General features: G+C 44.3%; 1 protein-coding gene across 1 annotated transcript in view; it reads left to right on the top strand.

Moving 5' to 3' along the window:
- The window catches only part of A2M (alpha-2-macroglobulin), a 31729-nt gene extending 23719 nt beyond the window's left edge, over positions 1–8010 (top strand). Inside the window, exons 24-35 of the mRNA XM_062571104.1 lie at positions 236–412; positions 935–1019; positions 2094–2250; positions 2621–2695; positions 2955–3120; positions 3732–3955; positions 4524–4742; positions 5047–5174; positions 5552–5642; positions 6398–6466; positions 6898–7000; positions 7874–8010. Of these exons, the coding sequence (XP_062427088.1) occupies positions 236–412; positions 935–1019; positions 2094–2250; positions 2621–2695; positions 2955–3120; positions 3732–3955; positions 4524–4742; positions 5047–5174; positions 5552–5642; positions 6398–6466; positions 6898–7000; positions 7874–8010 (1631 nt within the window). The remainder of the gene's footprint in view (positions 1–235; positions 413–934; positions 1020–2093; positions 2251–2620; positions 2696–2954; positions 3121–3731; positions 3956–4523; positions 4743–5046; positions 5175–5551; positions 5643–6397; positions 6467–6897; positions 7001–7873) is intronic.
- Positions 8011–23198: the final 15188 nt, after the last annotated feature.

Genomic DNA, 23198 nt, shown 5'->3' on the forward strand with positions numbered 1-23198 from the left:
TCCTCCTTTCTAAATCTCTTTCTATTTTGAGTTCTCTACCTCAGTTACCAGTCTTAAAATTTCTCGCCTTTCTCTCTTTTGTTTGTTCTATGTTTAATTACAGTATATTTATCAATAGATTTTTTCTTCCTATTCTTCTCTGTCATCTCCTGCTTCTCTTGTTCTGAAAATCCTTGTGATTCTGTCAGCCAGCCCTGAGTTTTGCTAATCTCCCCTTGGTATCTCCTTTCCCTAGGCGACATCATGGGCACTGCCATGCAGAACCTGCATCAACTCCTCCGGATGCCATTTGGCTGTGGGGAGCAGAACATGGTCCTGTTTGCACCCAATATCTACATCCTGGATTATCTGAACAAGACAGGGCAGCTGAGTGAGGAGGTCAAATCTAAGGCCATTGGATACTTAGTGAGCGGTGAGCTGGGACACAGCTTTTGCCTCTGCTTTGGTTCTACCTGGAGTGCTTCTATCAAAGTCTGCCAGATATGCAAAGAGAGCTTTTCTTTTACTCAGATGGTCTCTGCTGAGAAGCTCCTTCCACACTCTTCTTTCATTATTCTCAGATGCTCAATCATCAAGGTACCCAGTTATTGCATCCACTTTTCTGTGCTCCCTCATAGAGCTATAAGAGCACTTGTCAGGTGATCTGCTACAGTGGCTTGTCTTTTGTAATCAGTGTGCCCTGTCTTTATTCTAAAGAAGTCTGGGATTCCTTCTCCCCATGCAGTAGGGGAGTGCAGTGATTGCAGGAGGTGTATAGCTAGTAGGTGTGCAGTGATTGCAGGAGGGATGTATCAGTGCTCCCTACTGGTTAGACTAGGACTGACGCGCTCCTCTCTCCTTTGTCTTTGCTGAGACAGCTGGGTTTTTTTTTGTTCCCCCAACCCTCAGCAGACTTTCTCTGGCATCTGAATCTTGCTTTAAATTTATGTTGCAGGTTATCAAAGGCAGCTGAACTACAAGCACCCAGACGGCTCTTATAGCACCTTTGGACCACGTTATGGCCAGCCAGGAAACACCTGGTGAGATTGCAATGTTGTCTGTGCCTCCTCCTCCTCAGTTACACAGTTACAGTAGATGTTGCATGACAGTGAAATTGAAATGTAGCTGTAGACCAGCAGGCTTTCTGGAGCTGATATGGCCATTGTGCTGCCTTCCTGTTGATGAAATAGGCTGCATCAGCCAATTATGTAGTTGAGGCATCGATTCCCACCAGCAGCTCTGAAGACTACGATAAACAAGGCAGAAAAAAAGAGCAATTGAGGAGGAAGGGAGCAGGGGGTTCACATCTCAACTGAAGAAGCCTCAAGAGTTGCAGTGGCAGCTCTTCGAAACTAGAATCTGTTGAGAAAGTGTCTTCATGTAAGTGGAAAGGATGGTAATGATTATATACTCTCTGCAGGAGAGTATATGTTGCCAGTGTGACTGTAAAGCTTTGAGCTGCTCCAGCACCTCTTGTCTTGCATTTTGAACTTTGGGAAAGGGTGAAAATGAATGATTTAATTACCTTCTGTTTGCTCTTGGTTTCTGAAACAGTAGCTGGGTCTTGACAGCACCTTGGCTTCTCTCCACATACCTGACACTCTCTCATTGTTGCTTGTAACAGCTCTTGTAAAGACTGTTCTTTTTTATCCACAGTTTTACTGACACATCTGGCGAGTTCTGAAAAATCCATGAAACATGGATTGCCAGTGCAGGAGTCCTGCCAGCAAACTATGATCTTCCAGGGATTTAATTATTCTCCCCTGCCATTTTGACTTTTATTGTCATGCAGATGCTGGGTTAATTGACATGCAATTACCTGCTTTTTTCAGAGATTTCTTTAGATATAGATCAATGCTTATAGTCCTCCTAATTGTAACTTCAGCACAGGGTTTTATGAGCCAAAGGAGACAGAAGAAATCAAGGCATTTCTTGAAACATTTGGAAAGGTTTTTTGAGGTGAAGATATAATATACTTGTGGAACAGCTCATCGGCCTTTAGCTCTCCAGGCCTTCTTGCTTCCCTCCAGACAGATGATGCCCACATGGGCCCTTTCACCTGAGATGGACACAGTGCATGGACAGGTTTCTCCCACTGCTCTCTGTCCTTTCAGGCTCACGGCCTTTGTCCTCAAGTCCTTTGCCCAGGCCCGGTCTTACATCTTCATAGACGAGAAGCACATCCAGGATGCTTTAGTCTGGCTCTCCTACAAACAGAGGGAGAATGGCTGTTTCCGCAGTTCTGGGACACTCCTGAACAATGCCATGAAGGTAATGTGTCTGCCTGATTGGCTTCACCTGAATTTTGTGAGGCTAGAACTTGCCAGTAAGTCAGATGGGTCCAGCTGAGGAACTTGATGTTCCTCAGGAGTAGGCAGATGGGGAATTCTCATATGCATGGCAAGAGCGAAGGAGTCAGGGGCCATCCTGTATGCAAGCCGTGATGGGAAAGAGAATGAAGGCAAGCCCACAGTACATAAATGGCATTGATACTTCCATGTGACCTGCAGTGGGAAGGAGATGATCTAAGGGCAGTGCAGAGTACTGCACAGTGCAGAGCAGAGTATTCCAATAGAAAAGGGAGAAGAGACTGAATAAGAAGCTATGTGGTGTCAGCATGTACCATTGTGGTTCCCCACAGGGTGGAGTGGACAATGAGGTCACGCTGACGGCCTACATCACTATTGCTTTACTGGAAATTCCTCTGCCTGTAACTGTAAGTACTGCACCCCAAACTGAGACACTCTATACTGGCACAATACAGGCCAGTATCTGTTCCATATTGGAAAGATGAGGTGGTTACTAGGCCCTGTGATGTGAAAATAATGTGATGTCACTTTTGGCATCCCTGGAAACAAAGGTACTACACTTGTTCCTACACCTCATTCTGCAGATCCTTCCTTAGTATGCTGGGGAACAATGGACACAAGCCTCATTTCTCCCTTGCATTCCAAACAGTGGTTATCTCTTCCCAGCACTCCATGGTGCGAAATGCTCTGTTCTGTCTGGAAATGGCAGCAGAGGAGAAAGGAAGCCATGTGTATACCAAAGCACTGCTGGCATATGCCTTCACCCTGTCCAGGAAGGAGGAGAAGCGGAAGGCACTGCTTAGCTCACTTGAAGAGGAAGCTGTGAAAAAGGGTGAGTGCTCCTGGTGAGACATTTCTTTCTTCCTGCCCACTGGCCTCACGCCCTCTGTTGATAAAATGGCTTCTACAGGAAGGGAAAGCTCTGAAGGAGGTGAAATACTTGTCCAAAGACACAAGTCGAGCTGTTGTCGTGCTAAATGATTACATTTTTGAAAAAAACCTCTCTGTCTGCAGTCCTACGTGTCTGCTCGGAGGAAGGTGATCATGAAACAGAGTGCACCATTCCCATCTCTGCTGAAAAGAAGGGTAGCTCTGCTAGCACCTCACCTCAGTCAGGTCCTCTTGTCACACCAGGTACTGTTTAGAAAATGAACACTCCTTCCAGTGGACCTTCTCAACACAGAACAAAGTTTACTTTGCATAGCACAAGGGAAAATACGTCAGAGAAGAGCTGCATGTGCTGAGGGAGAAAAACTTACGCAGGTCATTTCAGAGATCCTACTTTAAGCTCTGAGTGTTCCAGAGAATCATGTAACAGCTCAGAACCACCCTGGTAAAATCAGGTTGTACAGTCTGTTTAGGCAAACATTGAGTAGCATGGCTGTGAAGGAAATATCACCATTCCTTTTTATCTTCTCTCCACATTCCCTGCCTCCTGTGAAGATGGGTCTGTTCATTGGCAGAGGCCTGGGAAAGAGCCAGAGGTTGATCTCCCATACTATCACTACCGAGCTCCCTCTGCTGAAGTGGAGATGACAGCCTATGTCCTCCTTGCTCACCTCACTACACAGCCAGCACCTTCCCAGGATGAGCTGTCATTTGCATCACTTATTGCAAAGTGGATCAGCAGTCAACAGAATCCCAATGGAGGCTTCTCCTCCACCCAGGTAAGCTGCTTCCCTCCTGCAGGCTCACACATCAATGTCAGAAGATAAGAAGTGTGAGAGACCAAACTGGGATCATGTTAAGGTATACCAGGCTGGACACTGTCTCCCTGTGTTACATACCATGATTCCCAAGTTTCCAAGAGGCTAGAGACTATTATTTCAAGATGCACCTCTGGGAATCACTGGTATTTCCCATAACATCATGGCTTTCTTGAAGTAGTGGGGCAGAAAGGTAGAGACATGAGGAACCTGTTCCTGTGCCTTTGGAGGGAACTCCCACTACAGTTTGTTTGTGCATACAAAGTTGCTATTTCACCCTAGTTGTTAGTGGAGCATGGGTGAAGGCTTCTCTGAGCTCCACACCAGGGAGTTCAGGGAACATGGACCTCCTGTGCAGAGGACAAAGGAACAGAATGGAAATATGCAAAATCTGGTCTTTCTGTCTTTCTGTCTTACTTAAAACTGGAGAAAGTCAAGTATGGAGAAGAGGGTAAATGCTGACATCAAAGGATAGCCCTATAGAATGGCTAACTGTATTCTCCTGGGCACTGTGACCCACTTCTTCCAGGACACAGTGGTGGCTCTCCAAGCTCTGTCCCTGTATGGAGCTGTCACCTATGCCAAGAGTGGAGCATCTGCCAAAGTGACTCTGCGATCTGGAGGGGACTTCCAGCAAAACTTCCAAGTGGATCCCACAAACCGTCTGTTGCTCCAGCGTGTGCCACTGCCCACAGTGCCTGGGGAGTACAGTACAGAGGTGTCTGGTGAAGGATGTGTCTACCTGCAGGTGAGAGTAGTGTAGGCAGGTGCTATCCTGGACCATGAGTTATGAGGGGAGCCCATTTCCAAGTCAGGGAGAGGGCAGAAGAAGAAGAGCAGAAAGGAAGAGTGAGAGAGAAGGCTCTAGGGAGAGGGAAGAGAGGAAGAGTAGAGGTATGTGGAGGTGAAAGAGTGGGAAGGACAGAGGGAAAGAACAAGGAGTATGGAGCAGCTGTAAGAATGGGCAAAGTGAGGAAGGCTGGGCAGGGAGAAAATGGTCTCTCTCACACGCGAGCATGCACATGCTCACACAACTGCTGGCTCTCCCCTAGACAAGCCTGAGGTACAACGTGCAGCCCTCGCAGGAGAGTGCACCCTTCATGCTCCAGGTGCACACAATCCCAGAGACGTGTGATGACTTGAAGGCTCACAAGATCTTTGACCTAGCCATAAATGTCAGGTAGGTCCATGTTTGGCTTAGAGATTCCTTGAGAATCTGAGGGAGCTGGAGAAGGTCTGGTGGCCAAGGCCTATGCTGAGCTACCTAGGATGGATCCCTGGATGGGTAAGGCACCTCCCGAGGAAAGTGGGTGGGAAGCAACTGGGCTGGGTGGAGAAGCTGTGGAGGATGGGGTTGTACCGCACTGGTGAGGTTGTGTGGGGAGCCTACGGCTGGGCTAATAAGAGGGTGCATGGATGATTGGGGGGCACTGACAAAGCTGAAGAAGAAGATGCTGGACTTCCAGGAAGTGGAGAGATGTCAAGTTATATGGAAAAGGTGGAAGTGTGCCAGCTTTGACCTGAGGTGCACTAAATCTTTGTTGTTTGTTTACTTAGTTACACTGGGGAGCGCAATGTCTCCAACATGGTGATTGTTGATGTGAAGATGCTGTCAGGATTCATCCCTGTAAAGTCCTCAGTGAGGAAGGTATGAGCCTGTGCGATGTTTTTTCTCTAAATAAGTATTTCTCTTACACTCTTTCACCCATGAAACATTGAATTTCTTGTTTTTTTTTAACACAAATTCCAAGAATCTGGATGAGACTTGGCCACTGCAGGGTTGATGGCCTCTTGACCTTGCCACTGTTCCTTGCTCGCTTCCACTATGCAGAGGTCCTTCTTACACACCTGGCTTAAGGCCAACACAAGGGGAGGCAATGCGTTCAATGTGGGAAAAGTATGTTTGTATCAGTGACAGACATTCCAGTGTTCATTGTGTCCGGATACCTCACTAACACCATTCGCTGTGTGCATCATGTTCAACAGCTCGTTTTGTTTTCCATCTTCCTATTAACCCATTGGCTTGTAAGTTTTTCAGGCCTTGGGTAATTGTGTGAGATGCTGAGGAAATGAGTGGTCTCTAAAACGAAGGAGATCTGACAAGAGACTGCAGAACTAGCAAGCAAAAAGGACTCTTTTCATTCGATCCATTCATCATCATCATGGAGTTTGGACCAGTGCTCAGTTCCCTACTAGAACCAGGCTGTACTTGATGAAGAGAAGGCCTAAGCACTGTAATGCTGAGAGGTGCATCAAGGAGGAAATTCCATACCTCCCAGTCGACTTAATAGACTTCCTCATTACCCCTGTGTCTCATGTATAGAGTATCTCACCTGCAGAGCTCTGCAAGGGGTACAGAGACACTACCCTCAGCTCAGTAACATCTTTCTTTTCTTTCTTCAGCTGGAAGGCAACCAGCTTATTGAACGCACAGAATTGAGTACCAACCATGTTCTAGTGTATCTGGAGAAGGTGAGCATCTGTTTGGATCTAGGATGGGAAAGGGACGTACATACCTTGGGACACTTGGCTGCTTAGAACAGAAGATCTAGGCCTAAAAGATCCCAAGCATCTAGCAAGAATAAGAATGAATCTCACACTGCATCTTCCCCCCTCTTAACCTTACTGGTACCTTTCTCCAAACTCTTGGCATACTTTCCCTCCACTCCTGCACACAGAGCAGGCTCTGACCTCTGTGCCAGCCAGAGTCTCCTCTTACATGGGGAAGGGCCCAGGCTTCCCCTCACCCCTTCATCCAGGCCTGCAACCCCATGCACACCCCTGGACCTGGGATGCTGGTGACAGGGACCAGTGAGGGAACCTGTGGGGAAGTTCAGAGGTAGTGAGGGAACCTGGGGCAGATGCAGAACTGACCATGAGTCTCCAACTCTTCTTTTCCCCAGCTGAGCAACACAACCCTGAACTTCTCCTTCACGGTGGAGCGTGACATCCCTGTGCAGGGCCTAAAGCCAGCTCAAGTGAAGGTCTATGACTACTATGAGACAGGTGAGTGCTCATAGGTGGTGGGGGAAGGTACCCACAGGAGTGAGTCCTAGACATAGGCCATGCTGAGATACACAGAAACTAGGGACACACAGCTGCCCCCTGGCCTCAAGCTCTCCATCAACCTCAGCCCTTTCCTGCCCTGCCTCAGCAGTGCTTTCTGAGAGCAGAGGGGCCCCTGGACTCTACCAGCCTTCAAACCCACAGTGCCAACAACCTAGACAGATGGTGGCAACCACCCTCCTCCATTCTGCTTCTGCCTAGGCAGGGCCCTACCACAATAATGATGGACAGGTCTGGCCAGTGTGGATAGTATGTGGGTCCTCGCATGGCTGTCCTCACCTATGGGAGCCACCATGCAGCTGTCCTCACCTGAGGGAGAAGGTGAAGGTTGTGAGGTCCTAGGAGGAAAGCCGTCCTCTCCAGCCTTCAAACTCTCCCCTGGGAGAGAGGAAATTGGGAGAGAGGAAATGTTCAGTCTAGTGTTCAGATCCTGCCCAAGATGGCAAACACGCATGTGATTCCAGGGCAGGCGCTCCATCTCCTTGTGCTTCCGTTTTCCCAGCTGCTATGTCAAGATGAAAGAGCCAGACCTCCTCTGTGTGTTTGAGACAAGGCATCTGAGCAGGCCTTGGGCATAAGGCAGAGACCTGCTGGGGCTCTCTGTGCAGAGTTGCTCTGCCTTACTGCCAAGGTATCTGAATGGGGCTGTGACTGGGGCTCTCTCCCTCCAAGGCTGGGATCTCTGCAGGGAGTCGGGGATGGTGCTAGCTGTCTGTTCAGGGGCATGGGAGAAGTGTTTCTCCGGAAACCCTCTGCTACGAATGCTGAGGGGGTCTGACAGCCTCGCTCTCTCCCTTCCCTTGTGTCTTCCAGATGAGTTTGCCATTGAGGAATACAATGCTCCCTGCACCACAGGTAGAGTACATAAGAACAATGAAGTGTTCCAGCAAAGGCTCTCACAGCTTAGTTTGTATAAGGATCTGTGCAGACCTCGGGTTTCTGGAGCCTGATTAGAACCTTAAGACTTGTCTTCACTATACCCAGAACAGTCTCTCAGCAAACATCAATCCAGAGAGGGAAATTAAATCCACCTCCTTATATCCTATAAAAGGATAAAACTTTGCTTTTGACTTGCTTGGGCTGGCAATCCCAATGTCATTTCCTTCACTCACACAGAACTCCTTGTTTTTTCCTATATGTATATGTGTTATATGGTACAAATAAGATTGAACTCTTCCTTGGGACTGAACCTAGCATTCAGTCTTTAGGGCTCTGCTCTTTTCTTGGCCACTTTCAGCCATGCTTCAGACAGAGAAGCATCATCTCACAAACATAAGCATCTTGGTGCAATGTTGAGATTATAAACATCTTCAGTGGGAACCTTTCAAAATCTGGCCTGGTAGTTTTTGCCCTGTGTTAGGGAATACAGATGTTGAGAGAGAACGTGTGTACTGAGTTAGCTCATGCTCTCCAGAGTAGATGTCTCTGCCTCCTCTCCCCTCTCTGTGGCATGGATATCTTGAAAGTATCTAGCCATTACCGTTATGTTATCTGTCCGTGACTAGGCATTTTTTTAGTTGAAGCAGATCCTCAGATTTTAACGGGTCTTGAACTTATGTAACATGCAAGAAGGGATTCCCTGAGCATAGGGAAGATGTCCATGGCTCTGAACACTGTTTCCCAGGAACCCTCTCTCACTGTGTCCTTTTCCCCACTCCAGCGAAGACTGAACAGGGAAATGCCTGAAGAGAAATCTTGTCTGAGTCCTGATGGATTAGCTGTCTTATCTCTGTCCCTAAAGGATCTCCTTGATAAGGTGGCCTATTGAAATATAGGAGAAGGGCACCTTCACACCAAAAAAAAGAAGTAATGTTATAAATAAAGTCTTGATTTTCATCAGCTGCCTCTAGCCTTGTTTTTTTCTTAATGAATCTTTTGGTAAGCCTTGTCCCTCTTCCCATTCTCAACTAAGATTGTGGAATGGTTTAGATCCAGAGCCATCCACGGCAAGCAGGTTTTTAACAAGCCCTCAAGAACTAGGAGGCAAACAGCTTTCACAGTGTGAAGGTTCAACTACATGTTTACCAGTCCTCCAAGAGAAGAAGAAATTCTTCCTGATCCATTATTGCCTGGAGATGTGGTTCTTTGTCTTTAAATGTTGGTATTTTCTGTGACATAATCCTTGGACATAAATGTGTTTTCACATAACTTGTGTGATCCCACTGTGAAATCACTGCTATGAGATAGAATGCGAGAGTAGAACCTGCCCTACCAGATCTTTCACAGCAAACCAGATACAAGTGAAGGGAGGAACTGCAGACAGCAGATGTGTGCTATAAAAGCAGGCAGGGAAACCAAGGACATGCCATGATGCTGCGGAACTGGTGGAGCCACCACTCAGATCACCTTGGTAAAGATAAAATACTACAGTGCTGTGTTCACCTTTCTTCTTCCTAAAATATCATTTCTCTAAAAAGTGCACTCCTCTGGGGAAACGAACCATTATTTGTATAGAGGAATTAAAGGTTTGTCTCAGATTAAGAATCTTAAAGAAAAAAAAAAAAGAAAGAAAGAAAGAAAAAAGAAGAAGAAGAAGAAGAAGAAAAGAGCTGTTCCCTTGGCAGACTTGTTTGCCACTGACATTGTCACAAAATGTCCCTCACTTTTAGTTCTTTGTAAAATAGCCTGGAATGCTCCATCTGAGGTTGTGGGAATTCCTCACAACCAACTGTAGGTTGTGATCACTGCTGCCTATAGGGTGAATGATACACATCGCATCATAACTGGAGAATCTCATGTGGCATTCCGTAAAGACAGAGTGTCCTCATTCCAACCTGACAATGCTGACTGAGACCCATTCTTCTGTAAATTTGCTATGAGTTTCAACTTCATTTTTCCTTAACCTCCATGAAACCAATTCAATGTGTTGAGTCATTCTGGACCTGTGGCTTTGGCTTTATGTCCAAAGTAGAGGTTGTTCACCCAAATAAGGATTTGCTAAACAGGTTATGAACAGCATTGCTATTTTTCACTTATTAAATGCAGTGCTTGTTCTCTTACCAACTCATCCTTACACAGTTCACAAGGATCTAGCCCACCGGTTTCAGAGAGGTCCCCTTACCCCAGACCTGGAATTTGATTCATACATTCATTAACCACCACTCTGTTGATCTGGCTCCTTGGGCAGATGCTCGGTTTGGCAAAGCCATCATGCAATCATTATTTAGGTAGGGACTCAGGCTACATCAAGCATGTCATTGTGGATGAATCATCAAACTGCTGTAAAGAAGGAGCAGTGTACTTGTTTCAATAACCCTGAAAGCTCTTTGAGTTGTTATAAACAAGTACTTTACATCTGCACGCTTGCGCATATAAACAAAAGTATACAAATACAGACTCCCCTTTACAGCTGGATGGCAACAGTCACTTTTTGGCAAGTGCTCTACCATGACTATGTTGGATCTTCAGATCTTTATGTTAGATCACAAAGTGATCATCATGATAATTTATTTTAAAAATTGGTAAAGTCATTGAAGCATGTTCCATTCATACAGATTTGATGATATTTTTTGTTTTCTAACATGGAAAGAGTTAACATAGTACATTGCTGCTGCCCAGTTTTAAATTAGACAACACCTAACTGTAGTCCATGAACAGCCATATCAATCATCTTCTGGGGTTGCCTTGTAAGCCCACATCTTCTGTAAAGCAGTTTAACATCCCTCTGCCTGACAAGGCTGTGAATCATCAAAGTCACATGTTTGCAAGTTCTCCATGGCATACCACGTAGGACACTTCAGCAAGGTTACCTTAGGAAATCACGGGAATGTTTGAACATTGAATTTCTACCCCTACAGAGCACACATTGAAGACTTCAAGCAGATCACAATGGTCTGAAATCAAAACAGTTGCATTCAGCAACTGAAAATTGTTTTGAGAGCTTGGAAAAGTAGTTGTCTCATGATTGGGGATGAAACCATTCTATTATTTATAAATCAAATCAAAACATAATTAGTATCTTTGCTTGTTTATGAATTTTGCTCAACTGTCACTGAACCCAGTTTGTTCTTTTAAACATGAGGTGCTGACAAGGTTTTAAGTGAGTAGACACCAAAGGCCACAGGAGACAAAATCAAATGAAATAATATTAAAATCTAGCAAAATATATGAAAAACTTTATTTGTTCTGAATAGCACTGCTTGGATAGGCAAACGAAGAAAACATTGGATGTAACAAGCAGCTGTGCATAGTTTGGATACACAATAAGTCATGATAACCAACAATAAGCATTTCATGACAATAAACAAGGTCATATAGGAAGATTCTCCATGCCATTCAAAAGGTTAAAAGCAGAAATAAATATGACAAAACTAAGAAAATGGGAACATTCCTGGAGACATCTAACTGTGAGAGGAATATGGACAATTTCCTCAAAGCAACTTAGTAATTTAAATAAATGAGTCATTTAAACTAGACTTAGGTAGATAGATTACTGGAAAATGCTTCCAGACCAACCTATTTGCATTGTCTTGGCTTTGAGATATCTCCTGCTCCTTCTTGAGAGCTCCTGCTGGTGTAACTGTGGGATTGTACTGATGAGCCTTAGCCCTTTCAATTCACCTGGCATTCTCTTCACTGGGTTACTCTATCTAGAGCAACTTAAAGCCGCCAAAACATATCCAACAAAGCAGTATATCATGATCTGACCTACCATGATTTCACACCATATTCTAGGACCTCCTGCCCAACCTGCTAAGAATGGAGAAATGTATCATTTCACTGGAGGAAGTGCAATGTTCTGAGAAATGACTGACTGAGTAAAAATGATATCTGGTCAGTCATCAGATATCTGCCATTTCCACTGATGCTTATTTTACATCCGCCCACATGTCCTAGCTACTGTGCTAAAATTCTGGCCTAGATGAAATGAATGACACTTCCTGTATCTTAATCCTAAAGAGGGCCTGAGATCTGCTGCGAGCAGCTGCTATGATTAATGACTACAGCCTGGATTATATATTTCATAAATCCATTTTCTTACAGAGAGAACATTGAGATTTTTGCCAATCCTGAACCTTTTCTACATTCCTTTGTGGAACTTGTCCTCTCTCAAACCGCATCTCCACCTGAATACAGAATTCTCTCTCTTCTAGATATTGCATTATATAAACCTGACTTGTTACAGTATTTGGTTCGCTTTAAGAGAATGCATTAGGATGATCTCCCCCAGTTCATTTACTCTAGCGAAGGATTGAATAGAGAAGTAAAAGATGTGTCCCAGCTTACTGCTCACTCAGTATCCAATCGCCTTGGATTTGACCACCTCACTCAGCTGCCCTGTCTTGTTCAGCTAGTCCAGGATGTAGATGCTGGTGCAAATGGGACCATGTCCTGCCCACCACAGCCAAATAGCATCTGGAGAAGTTGGTTCAGGTTCTTCATGGCAGAGCCCATGATGTCACCTAGGGAAAGGGAGAATTGCCAGGCTATGTAGCACAGGACTGGGCAGTGACTCAGCACAGGCTGAGGAAATATGGCAATGCTTCAGCATAGCACATGACACTGAGTTTGTAAGGATGGTTCAGGGGCTCGATCACAAGAGACAAAAGGCTAGTTAATATATTTATTAACAATTAGGTAAAAAGGAACAATATGTTACCTGTGCAGGAGGGTTCCATGTAGCCCCCACAATGGCCAGTGAAAGAGACAGCAGGGCAACCCTGAGCATAGCTCCATTGCAATGAACATTGTGGGGGGCACTATAGGAGTTTTTTATGTATTGTACACATGCACAGTACACATACTGAGCTCATCTCTAATCCTGATTCAAAGCCCATGTGTAGCACCACAATGGCATGACCCCAACCAAGTGACCATGGCTATGGGTCACCATGCCCTGTTGATGCTCCTTTTCTCATGGAATGGTCTGGCTAGCTTCCATCTCCTGTCTCCTTGACATGCTTCTGCACTTTTCCATATACTCCAGCCCCACAATGGAAAACTAGTTACAGGCCATCCCAATCTTCAGAAGGGCGTGGGGGTATGAGGATGAGGGAGTTTACAAAGTAAAGAAATCAAAACATAATATAGTACAAAGCAAAAGATAAACAAGAGTATTCCTTGTAAAAGGTGGCCCAGGATCCCACTAGGGAGCTAAACTGATTAACCAGCAAGGGATCTCCATCGTTCTGCTAGATACGTTAAATAATGTCTTATAAGTGGTTGATAGCATTCTCAATATATGCTGATTCATCAGTGATGTTAAACAGCACATCCTGGCAAAGTCATGACTTCTGTGGTTATATTGCAGTAGGAGATTGCTAAATGGTTTTACAGTGTTCCTTGCCATACTGCCCCCAAGTCTTTATTTAAAGAGGTAATGGATCTAGATGTCCAATTTAAGCCTTAAGCTAAAGCACAGGCAACATGCTGTAAATGTTTATAATTATGTGCCACCAATCTCAGTGTCCCAACTAGGCCTAACATTAGGCCTAAGGCTTCTGTGTGAGAATATAAACTTACATGGGGGTTACATGTAGCATCTAGGATATGCTATGTGGTCCTTTGCTGCACTTTCATAAAGGGAAGGATGCTTAAAGTAACATGAACTACAGCACATGGGCCACCTGTGGCACTGGCCAGCACATATGTGTATGCTGTAGTGCCACACAGAAGGAACCATGCTAATGGTTCCTAATAAGGTGAGTGGATGCCTAGGCAACATTCATAGTGTCATTACAAATGAAATTTGTATTGGTTACATTCCACAGAAAAGAGGTAGCATTTATAAAGAGAAAACAAGTATCTGCTTTAGATATGCTAGCTATATCAAAAGAGCAAGTTCAAGGTGTCAGCTTTTGGGAAACAATATAAATCATATAAATGCAAAGGAGTTGCAGATGTATTGAAATTTTTAGAAAAATATAACTCTGAAATACTGCAAGTGGAGCTGGTACACCTAGGTAATACGTAGTTAAGACATCCACTGATAGTCCTCCTGCAATACAGAAAGCAGAGAGGTTAGCTGATCTTTTTGCAAGCCAAATCCTTGTATTTACATGGGAGGCTGGATGGTCTTGTAGATCAATGGCATCTGTCATGGTCAGTAAGAGGCAACATCCCAACAGCAACTTACAGATGCCAGCATGATAACCTGTTGAAGGGAATATAGAAAGGCATTATCATCAAGAAGGCCATTTTTCCCAGTCAGTATCCACACACTGGCTAAAGTGTGTTGAGGGTGTTTGCTGAACATGAGGTGGATCAGAATTCCTCACAGTATTGGTGCTCTCTGTGAGATATTCACTGGTGTGGATGTGAATATCTAGCAAGATAGATCTTGAGAAGAGGTCAATAAGAGTGGCACTATTTTAACAGGTATTAAAGGTGTAAACAGCCATAAACACTTGAAGGTAGTCAAGTCTCAAATGTAAGCTAATAACTCTTTGTTCAGGAATCATAAGTTGCTCAGGAAATAACATCTCAAAAGCAGGGACTTTTTGGACAGGTAATGGCTCTGTTGGGGGAGTGGGGGTGAGGCAGCCCCTCTGGCTCAGACAATAGGGGCATGTGCTCAAAACATATTTCCCCTAACAAGGTTGTATGTAGAGTACTTATATCTTTTCTCCCCGCCTTAAACCGAGCTTGTAGTGTTTCCATTTGCAGTGAGTTGCAGCTTGGGCCATCCCCACATGGGCCCTGACAGTATTGTCAGTCACCCATGCTTGAAGGGGATGGGGGATGTGTACAGTCACTAGTCACAGCTGGTAACTCATTCAGCAAAACCCACACTACAACCAAGAGCTGCTTTTCCAGAGGTGTATGATTTGCTGTGGCCTCTTGCAGGGAATGGGACCAAAAACCTATAGGTTCCCACCTTTTGTGGGCACATCACTGCCACAACCACCAAGACACTGTATCTCCCATAACCATCATCTCCAGCTCAAAAGGTTGTCCCTCATATGGAGTGACTAGTTTGGAGTGCTGGACCACCGCCTCCTTGCACAGGTCAAAGGCTTGCTGCTGTCCTTTAGTCCATTGCCACTGGCTACCTTTTTTGGTCAAACTCTATAGTCGCCACACTAAGTATGCTAAATGGAGTATAAAGGTCCACTAGAACCCCAAAAGTTGTTTTACAGTAATGGGAACAAGGTATTGATGAATAGTATCATGCAGTTTCTCAGGGACAGCTTTTGCTTGCCCTCTCCAGACTATCCCTAAGAATTGCTCACTAATATCTGGCCCCTGTACCTTCTTAGGGTTTACAGCTCAGTTGCAGGCATTACTATGCCAAGGAGTAATGACTTTAAGGCACTTGAAGCCCCCTTTAGTAATTGGTTTTCATCTGCCATGTTATTTCCACACTATCCAGTCCATCTCCATCTGCTAACCCAGTTGCTACCCCTAGCTGTAGCAATATGTTGATCCCTTCCTCAAAAGTATGCCACACACCCACTATTGCAGCTAATTTACCTGTGGGCAAGTAAGCACCTAACACTACAGCACACAACCATTGATACAATGTTGGAGCTACAACAATATTTCCTGCTTCATCTTGCAGAGAAATTAATTGGGTAAGATAATACGGTACTTGAGCATCGTTTGATAAGGGGCTCATTAAATTTAGCTCCTCTCTCAAGATAGTAAGTGATCCAGCACCTGCATCCCATGCTCTAACTAACCAGGCTAACAGAGACTCCCTGGGCTGCTGCTGGAAGGTAGTTAGAAATTCATGCAATTCCTTTGGGGTATACATCCAAGATTGCCCCACTGTATTCCAATCTACTTACCTCTCCCCTTTCAATTGCACAAAAGGTATATCCTAGGGAGTAGCTTCTTCTCCTTTTAATCCAAATACAACCTCTGAGTTGGATGAAGTACTCCAAATATTACCATCCCACTCCTCTGGGTCCCAGGAGGGTCTAGTTACTATTGCTCTTGCCTGGGTAACTGTAGCTGGGGTTTTACCATAGTGCATATGGGTTTGTTAGCCACTTGCAAAGATAATCACTCTACCCTGTGGGTTAATTCCTGGCTCTTTTCAGTTTGGGTCCTAATCAACTCCTGTGCTACTGCTTTTGCACCAGGTAAATCTCCATTCTCTGTTTCCAGATCCTCTCTTTCATTCTCCAAACATCGCAGCTGTTGCTGTACCATCATCACTTCAATATTAAGTGCTTGAAGTGTCATCAGAAAAATCCATACAACTCGCCCTGCTAATACTCAGAAAGGCTTGGGGATGGTGGTGGAGAGCACTCCCATCAGGGCTTCCTTAACTACCTGTGGCATTATCTTCTGCAAGCTGGCCAATTCTGGACAGTCTTCTAGGTAGCTTAATGTTGCCATTATCTCTGCTACTGCCCCCCAGCGCTCAGTAAGAGACCAGCCTGGTAGCCTAATCCGTACCACCTTCTCATCACATCTGAAATCCCCATTATGGGTTTTCCCCTTTTTTCTCCATTTTCCCCTTCAGCATTGTGTGTTCTTATGATCCTGTCCATGATGTCAATTGTAAGGATGGTTTAGGGGCTCGATTACGAGAGACAAAAAGCTAGTTAATATAAAAATATGTTTATTAACAACTAGGTAAAAAGGAGCAATGTTACCAATGCAAGAGGGTTCCCCATAGCTCCCGTGGTGGTCAGTGAGAGAGACGGCAGGGCAGCCCCGAGCGCAGCTCCATCGTGAGGAATGTCGGGGAGAGGACACCGTAGGAGTTTTTATGTACTATACATATGTGCAGTACCCATATTGAGCTCATCCCTAATCTCGATTCAAAGCCCATGTGTAGTGCCACAATGGCACGGGCGCAGCTGAGTGACCATGGCTGTGGGTCACCATGCCCTGTTGATGCTCCTTTTCTCATGGAATGATCTGGCTAGTTTCCATCTCCTGTCTCCTCAACATTCTTCCGCACTTTCCCTTATGGAGATGTAGACTGCTTCACTTACCCAGCACTGGGAAATATGCTCTGACTGAGTCATCCACTACATTGGATGTGTGGAGAACCAGGGTAACTGCATCTATCTTTGATTTTTCTGGGGAAAAGAAACAGATCAATTTATTTATAGTTCCTGATATGTCTGCATACATGGGTACCAATTCAGAGGTCTGATACCATTCCCTCCACACAGGACCCCTGCCTTCAGCAAATCCATTCATTTTTGTTTTTGTTGTGAAATACTCCCATCCAATTCTTCACTGGGCCTGCAATGACCTCACATACAGACTGCCACAGACTTCTATGTGGCACTATTGGTTAGTCATGATTGACAAATACATTTTCCAGAGTATTTTTATGTCCTCTTTTGCTTTGGTGGGCAGACTTGGCATGTATTTGCCCTCCCCAGATGCCAAAGTCAAATTCATATTTACTGAAAATTTTTAGTTAGCAGAGGCAGAAATATTGATACACGGTGGAAGTCTGTGGTTCTTACAGAAGACACTTGTATTCAAACACTAATCATACAATAGCTAAGTGAGATGCCTTTTAGATTCTCTCCAGTTAATATCTGGCACCATTTCCAAATGTTCCTAATCACTTCCTTCCTCAAGCTCCAAGACTTTATGAGCTCTAAAAAAAAAGATGGGAAAACACAGAAATGAGACTGTGGTAATGGATGGAACCAGTCAAAGTTGCATACTGGCTGGAAGAGTAACTTACCAAAGTTACTTCCAAGCTATTATTTAGCTGGAATACCAACAATAATACTCCAGCCACATTGGGAAATACCCCTCTGTTGAGTGACTCTTTCTAGCTGAGCCTCAGTTTCATATCACACCTGGATGAAGGTGATATCACATCCCTTGACATGAGCCAGAGTGTCAATTTAGTACTGAGTCAGGAAACAAAACTTTTTATGAATCCCTGAAAATCACTTCATGCAGCACCCAAGACCTTTTCCTTTCATGTACTGTTTACACCTGCTGCAGTATAACTCCTTTTTGTAAACTTCCACAATGGTCTCCCTCATCTCATTGTCCAAAGACTTTCAAAGATGAATCTTACTAGCCAGTCTTAGCTCCTGAAATACGTTAACCTTTGGACATTCATATGAATGAAATTAAAAGTATAGGTTAGAAAAATACATATATATATAAAATATATATGCATTATATATATATATATTATATACATGCATGTTTGCATGTTTATAAGGAAGTGACAATAACAAAAGAAATGAAAAAGAATGAGACAGAGAGAAACAGAAGGAGACACTCTTTTTTCTGCTCAGTGTACATGTAGGTGTCACAACATCGGTACCCATGATCAGAGTAGTGTACAGTGGTTGGCAGAAAGAATTTGTTTTGAGAAAAGAAATGATCCAAGTGTTCTTCATGTATTTGTTGAGTTTTCTAAAAATGTTCTGGTCAAAAACATAACAAAAGAAAAAAATCAGAGAAAACACAACTAATCCAATCTACTTAATTAAAAATTATTTAAATTTCAAAATGCATTTCCACTTTGTCAGCTGTTTGAACTGAAATAATTTCGCTACATCCTCTTGTGCCCAAATTTTCATCAGAGATGCTAAAAATGCATAATTTTGCTCATCCTTTCCAGGACTGATAGTCAGATCATGGGTGTCTGATAACATAATGCCTCCCTTGGCCATCACCTGTATGACAAAGAACACGGAGTATATTCTGTATTTCCCATTCTTAGATGAAGATAAAGGGAGGGTTGTAGTAGAACATGCGCAGGACAGAGGGAAGAGAGATTCCCCAGTAAGAAATTTGCTTCATCTCCTCATTGGCCAAAAAATGCATAATCTATTGATAGATGCTTCTGCAGATCAGTAAGATAGGTTTACCCCTGTCCCTTTGCCCTGTCTCTGCCACTTATTTGTATTTCCAAGAAGACTTTTATGAAGGTGGTGGTGCCCACGGAAAACAAAGATTGTTCCTGCTCATCTGTAGTGTAATTGTCTTTGTATCTATTTCCATCCACAGAAATCATGATGGTTTCGCTGATGATTAGAGCATCAGTCCCATCTACCAGTTTCACCTAATAGAGCAAAACCAAACTTTAGGGTTTAGACTACATATAGAAACTAAATCCCAAGTCCTAAAGACTTTTACTCCTTTTCCTCCTTGCCAGGCATGATGTTTCCTATGAAGAAGAGTAAAAGACAGGGACATGGGAATGCATGGGGTGAATCCTGAGTTGCCTAAAGCAGATCATCCTCAGCAAAACAATCTGTTCATCCCATAGAAATTACTTGTCAGGACCCTGAGTTTGTCAGCAGGTCTTAATTCCCCAACAAACTTCATCTGGGATACCACCATTTATCATCTGTCCGCTGATTCAGGAACTCCTTTTGAGCTCAGGAACTCCATCTGATTGTCCCAGTCCTTGCCTAAGCTATGTTTTAGGTAGACCTACGTCCAGCCCTTACTCCTAGTGTTCCTATCTTGTTAACTGGACTTTCTCAGATGTGAGCTCAAAGGTGAGCTCTGTCCTGACTAATCAACTCACATTGTCTGGTGATCACTGGACTGTTGATGGAACCTGTTTCTGTCTCCTCCCTTGCTCTACTCAGACTGTGTACTGTGGGACTATACTCTCACTGATGAGGTCAATACTCCTACCTGTGCTGTGGTCATCTTTAGCTCTTGTTCATATTCTTTTGTAGAGCAGCACACTCTTGCATTATTCTCGTGTCACAACAATGGGCCTTTTATTCTGTATCAAGTGGTTTATTGGGAGGTGAGGGGACATGTGTTAGAGTGCTCTGACTGACAACAATTAGTTTGCCTGTGCAGAGGCAAAGGAGAGTAGGTCATGTCATCTGCACATACTGTCATTACATCTGATGGCATTGTGCACATTTGAGTTTGCTTTGCTATTCACTGCCCTGGGTCTCAAAATTCCCTACCTGCTCTGAGGGATCCCTGGTCTGTAATAACAGTCCAACAGCTCAAAGCTGACTTTACTTGTGATGGATGTGATTTCACAGGAGCCTGTTCCAGTCATCTCCATTCCTGAGAAAAAACACAGCAAAGAGAGATTATTAATGAGTTGCAGCATTTTTGGATATATCACTCCAGCTTCTTCATCTTTGTCAGACCCTTCTGTTACTGTGGTTTGCCATCATTTTGCCATTTCCATATGAGACATACCTGTGCCATCTTCTATGATCTTGCCTTGCACCTCAATGCTCATTGGCATATGGAGGAAAAGAAGGTGATCAGGAGTAGCCAGCATGGATTCACCAAGGGGAAATCATGCTTAACCAATCTGATAGCCTTCTATGATGGAATGAATGGCCGGGTAGATGAGGGGAGAGCAGTGGATGTTGTGTACCTTGACTTCAGCAAGGCTTTTGACACTGTCTCCCATAACATCCTCCTAGGTAAGCTCAGGAAGTGAGGGTTAGACGAGTGGACAGTGAGGTGGATGGAGAACTGGCTGAAAGGCAGAGCTCAGAGGGTTGTCATCAGTGTCATGGAGTCTAGTTGGAGGCCTGTGGCTAGTGGTATCCCCCAGGGCTCAGTACTGGGTTCCATCCCTGTTCCACTTGTTCATCAGCGACCTGGATGAGGGGATGGAGTGCCACCTCAGCAAGTTTGCTGATGATACCAAGCTGGGAGGAGTGGTTGACACACCAGAGGGCTGTGCTGCCATTCAGAGAGACCTGGACAGGCTGGAGAGCTGGGTGGAGAGAAACCTCCTGAGGTTCAACAAGGGCAGGTGCAGAGTCCTGCACTGAGGGAGAAATAACCCTAGGCACCAGTACAAGCTGGAGACTGACCTTCTGGAAAGCAGCTCTGCAGAGAAGGACCTGGGAGTGCTGGTGGATGACAAGTTGACCATGAGCCAGCAATGTGCCCTTGTGGCTAAGAAAGCCAATGGTCTGCTGGGGTGCATTAGCCAGAGTGTTGCCAGCAGGTCAAGGGAGGTGATCCTGCCCCTCTACTCAGCCCTGCTGAGGCCTCATCTCAAGTACTGTGTTCAGTCCTGGGCTCCCCAGTCTGAGAGAGCCATGGAGCTACTGGAGAGAGTCCAGCGTAGGGCTACAAAGATGATCAGAGGGCTGGAGCATCTCCCCTATGAGGAATGGCTGCGAGAGCTGGGCTTGTTTAGCCTGGGGAAGAGAAGACTGAGGGGGAGGATCTTATCAGTGTGTATAAGTACCTGAAGGGAGGGAGTCAAGGGGATGGGGACAAACTCTTTTCAGTTGTGCTATGTGATGGGACAAGAGGCAATGGGCAAAAGCAGAACCACAGGAAGTTCTGCCTGAAAATGAGGGGGAATTTCTTCACTGTGAGAGTGACAGAGCCCTGGAAGAGGTTGCCCAGAGAGGTTGTGGAGTCTCCTTTTCTGGAGATATTCAAAGCCCACCTGGATGCAACGCTGTCTAACATGCTCTAGGTGACCCTGCTTGAGCAGGGAGGTTGGACTAGATAATCTCTGGAGGTCTCTTCCAACCTTACCCATTCTGTGATTCTATGATTCTATAATCCTCTGCACTAGAGTTGAAATATCTTAGTCCTTACTGCAACAGAGACATAGCCACAAGAAGCCTAAGAAAGGGATTGGGGAGAAGTCCAAAATTCACTAAACAAGTTTTATGTCTTGTGGAACAGGACTAGATACCACAATAACCAGCATGATCAATTTCTGCAGACTGTAATCCCAGCCATATATTGTAGGGCTGTCTCCAAGACCAAAACTTCTTTACAACTTTGTTCCTAGTATTTCATTCATATATTTTCTATGTTCTATGCGGCGTTTCAAGCTTAATTCTCCAAGACACACAATGGTTTTCTTGTTAATTCCCCTGTCCTACTTCTGTTCCTGCTTTTTCTCTGTACTTCACTCTCTTCCTTGTCACCCTTTACTTTTGTCCATATTCTATGATGACTTCTTGCTTTCTGCTCATCCCCACTCTTCTCTCCTTGTCGGTCTCTCCTACAGTTACAAAACCCTTTCTAGATTCTTTTCTCATTTTCCGTTTCAATGCCAGGGACCTCACAGCTGCTAACTGGAGATTTGTTATTAAATTTAATTGGGTTAGGATTTCAGCTGTGGGGTTGTCTTTGTCATTTCTATTTCTAGCCCAATGACTCACAGCCTAACAGCGTCTTCCTCTGAGCACATCTGCTTTTCCCTGGACAAAGTCATGTCATTGATATTCTACTATCTCCCAGTACAGACACAGATTTGCCTATCTCTGGACAACATTACCCATGGGAAGAATCCCTAGAATTTAATCTCAAGACTCACTTGCTTAGTGTATTCCTCACATACTGCTTCTGTTTCTTTCTCATAACGATTTGAACTAGAATGCAAAAATTTCTGGCACATTTGGACATTCACTAAACCTGGAACAGGTTTTCCATGGGTGTGTCTATAATCACAGAGTGTTAAAGAATATAATGAGTGATGAGAGAAGCAGAGAGTCACACTCAGACACAACACACAGTTTCTGTTAATCTTTCTGAGGACTACTGTGGATAGTTCCCTAATATTTTTTCTCTAAAGTCCAGCTAATCTTATATTTTAATTATTCTAGTGATTACTTTTCCATCATTTCTCTGATTGGACCCTTATATTATCCATAAGAATCTGTTCTAGGTGGCAGGTCTCTGCAGGAATGCAGAGAGAGATTATCTACATAAAATTATTTTCATCCTAGAGTATCTTTGTACCAGGTGGCTATTCACAAAATGCAGAGGGCTCAGTGAAGAGGTAAAAAAATGACTAGGGGCTCAGAAGGAGCATAGCTAAGAATAAGAGTACTGAGTTTGTACCACCTATTTAAGCAATGTCTGATCTGACATCTCCAAGTATTTGAGGAGGCAGGAATAGCGCAAAAGATCTAGCTGAAGAAATGTAAAAACAGAAAGAATGAGAAAATGTAGGGTAAATTGGGAGGAGGAATCTCCTGATTGGTTTGTCATCACCTTTAAAGAAGTGTGGAGAAGCCCCTTCATTTTGTCTGTTCAAGCTGTAGGCTCACACTAGGGTGGAAAAAATCTACATCAGATGTCGAGAAAGTGTGAAGAGCCTAGATCTTGTTTCTGTCCTCAGGAGAAAGGAAGAGTGAAGAATGAGCGAGGAAGATGTACTTCAGCTTTGTGACTCACAGACCACAGACAGACACTGGAAACTCCTTCTTCTCAATAGTGATCAGCTTGGGCATCTTCACCAGCATCTCATACTTGAGCAGCACTAGATAGGAGAGAGGAGGAT

This window comes from Rhea pennata, chromosome 1 (assembly GCF_028389875.1).
Source record: "Rhea pennata isolate bPtePen1 chromosome 1, bPtePen1.pri, whole genome shotgun sequence".
Lineage (NCBI taxonomy): Eukaryota > Metazoa > Chordata > Aves > Rheiformes > Rheidae > Rhea > Rhea pennata.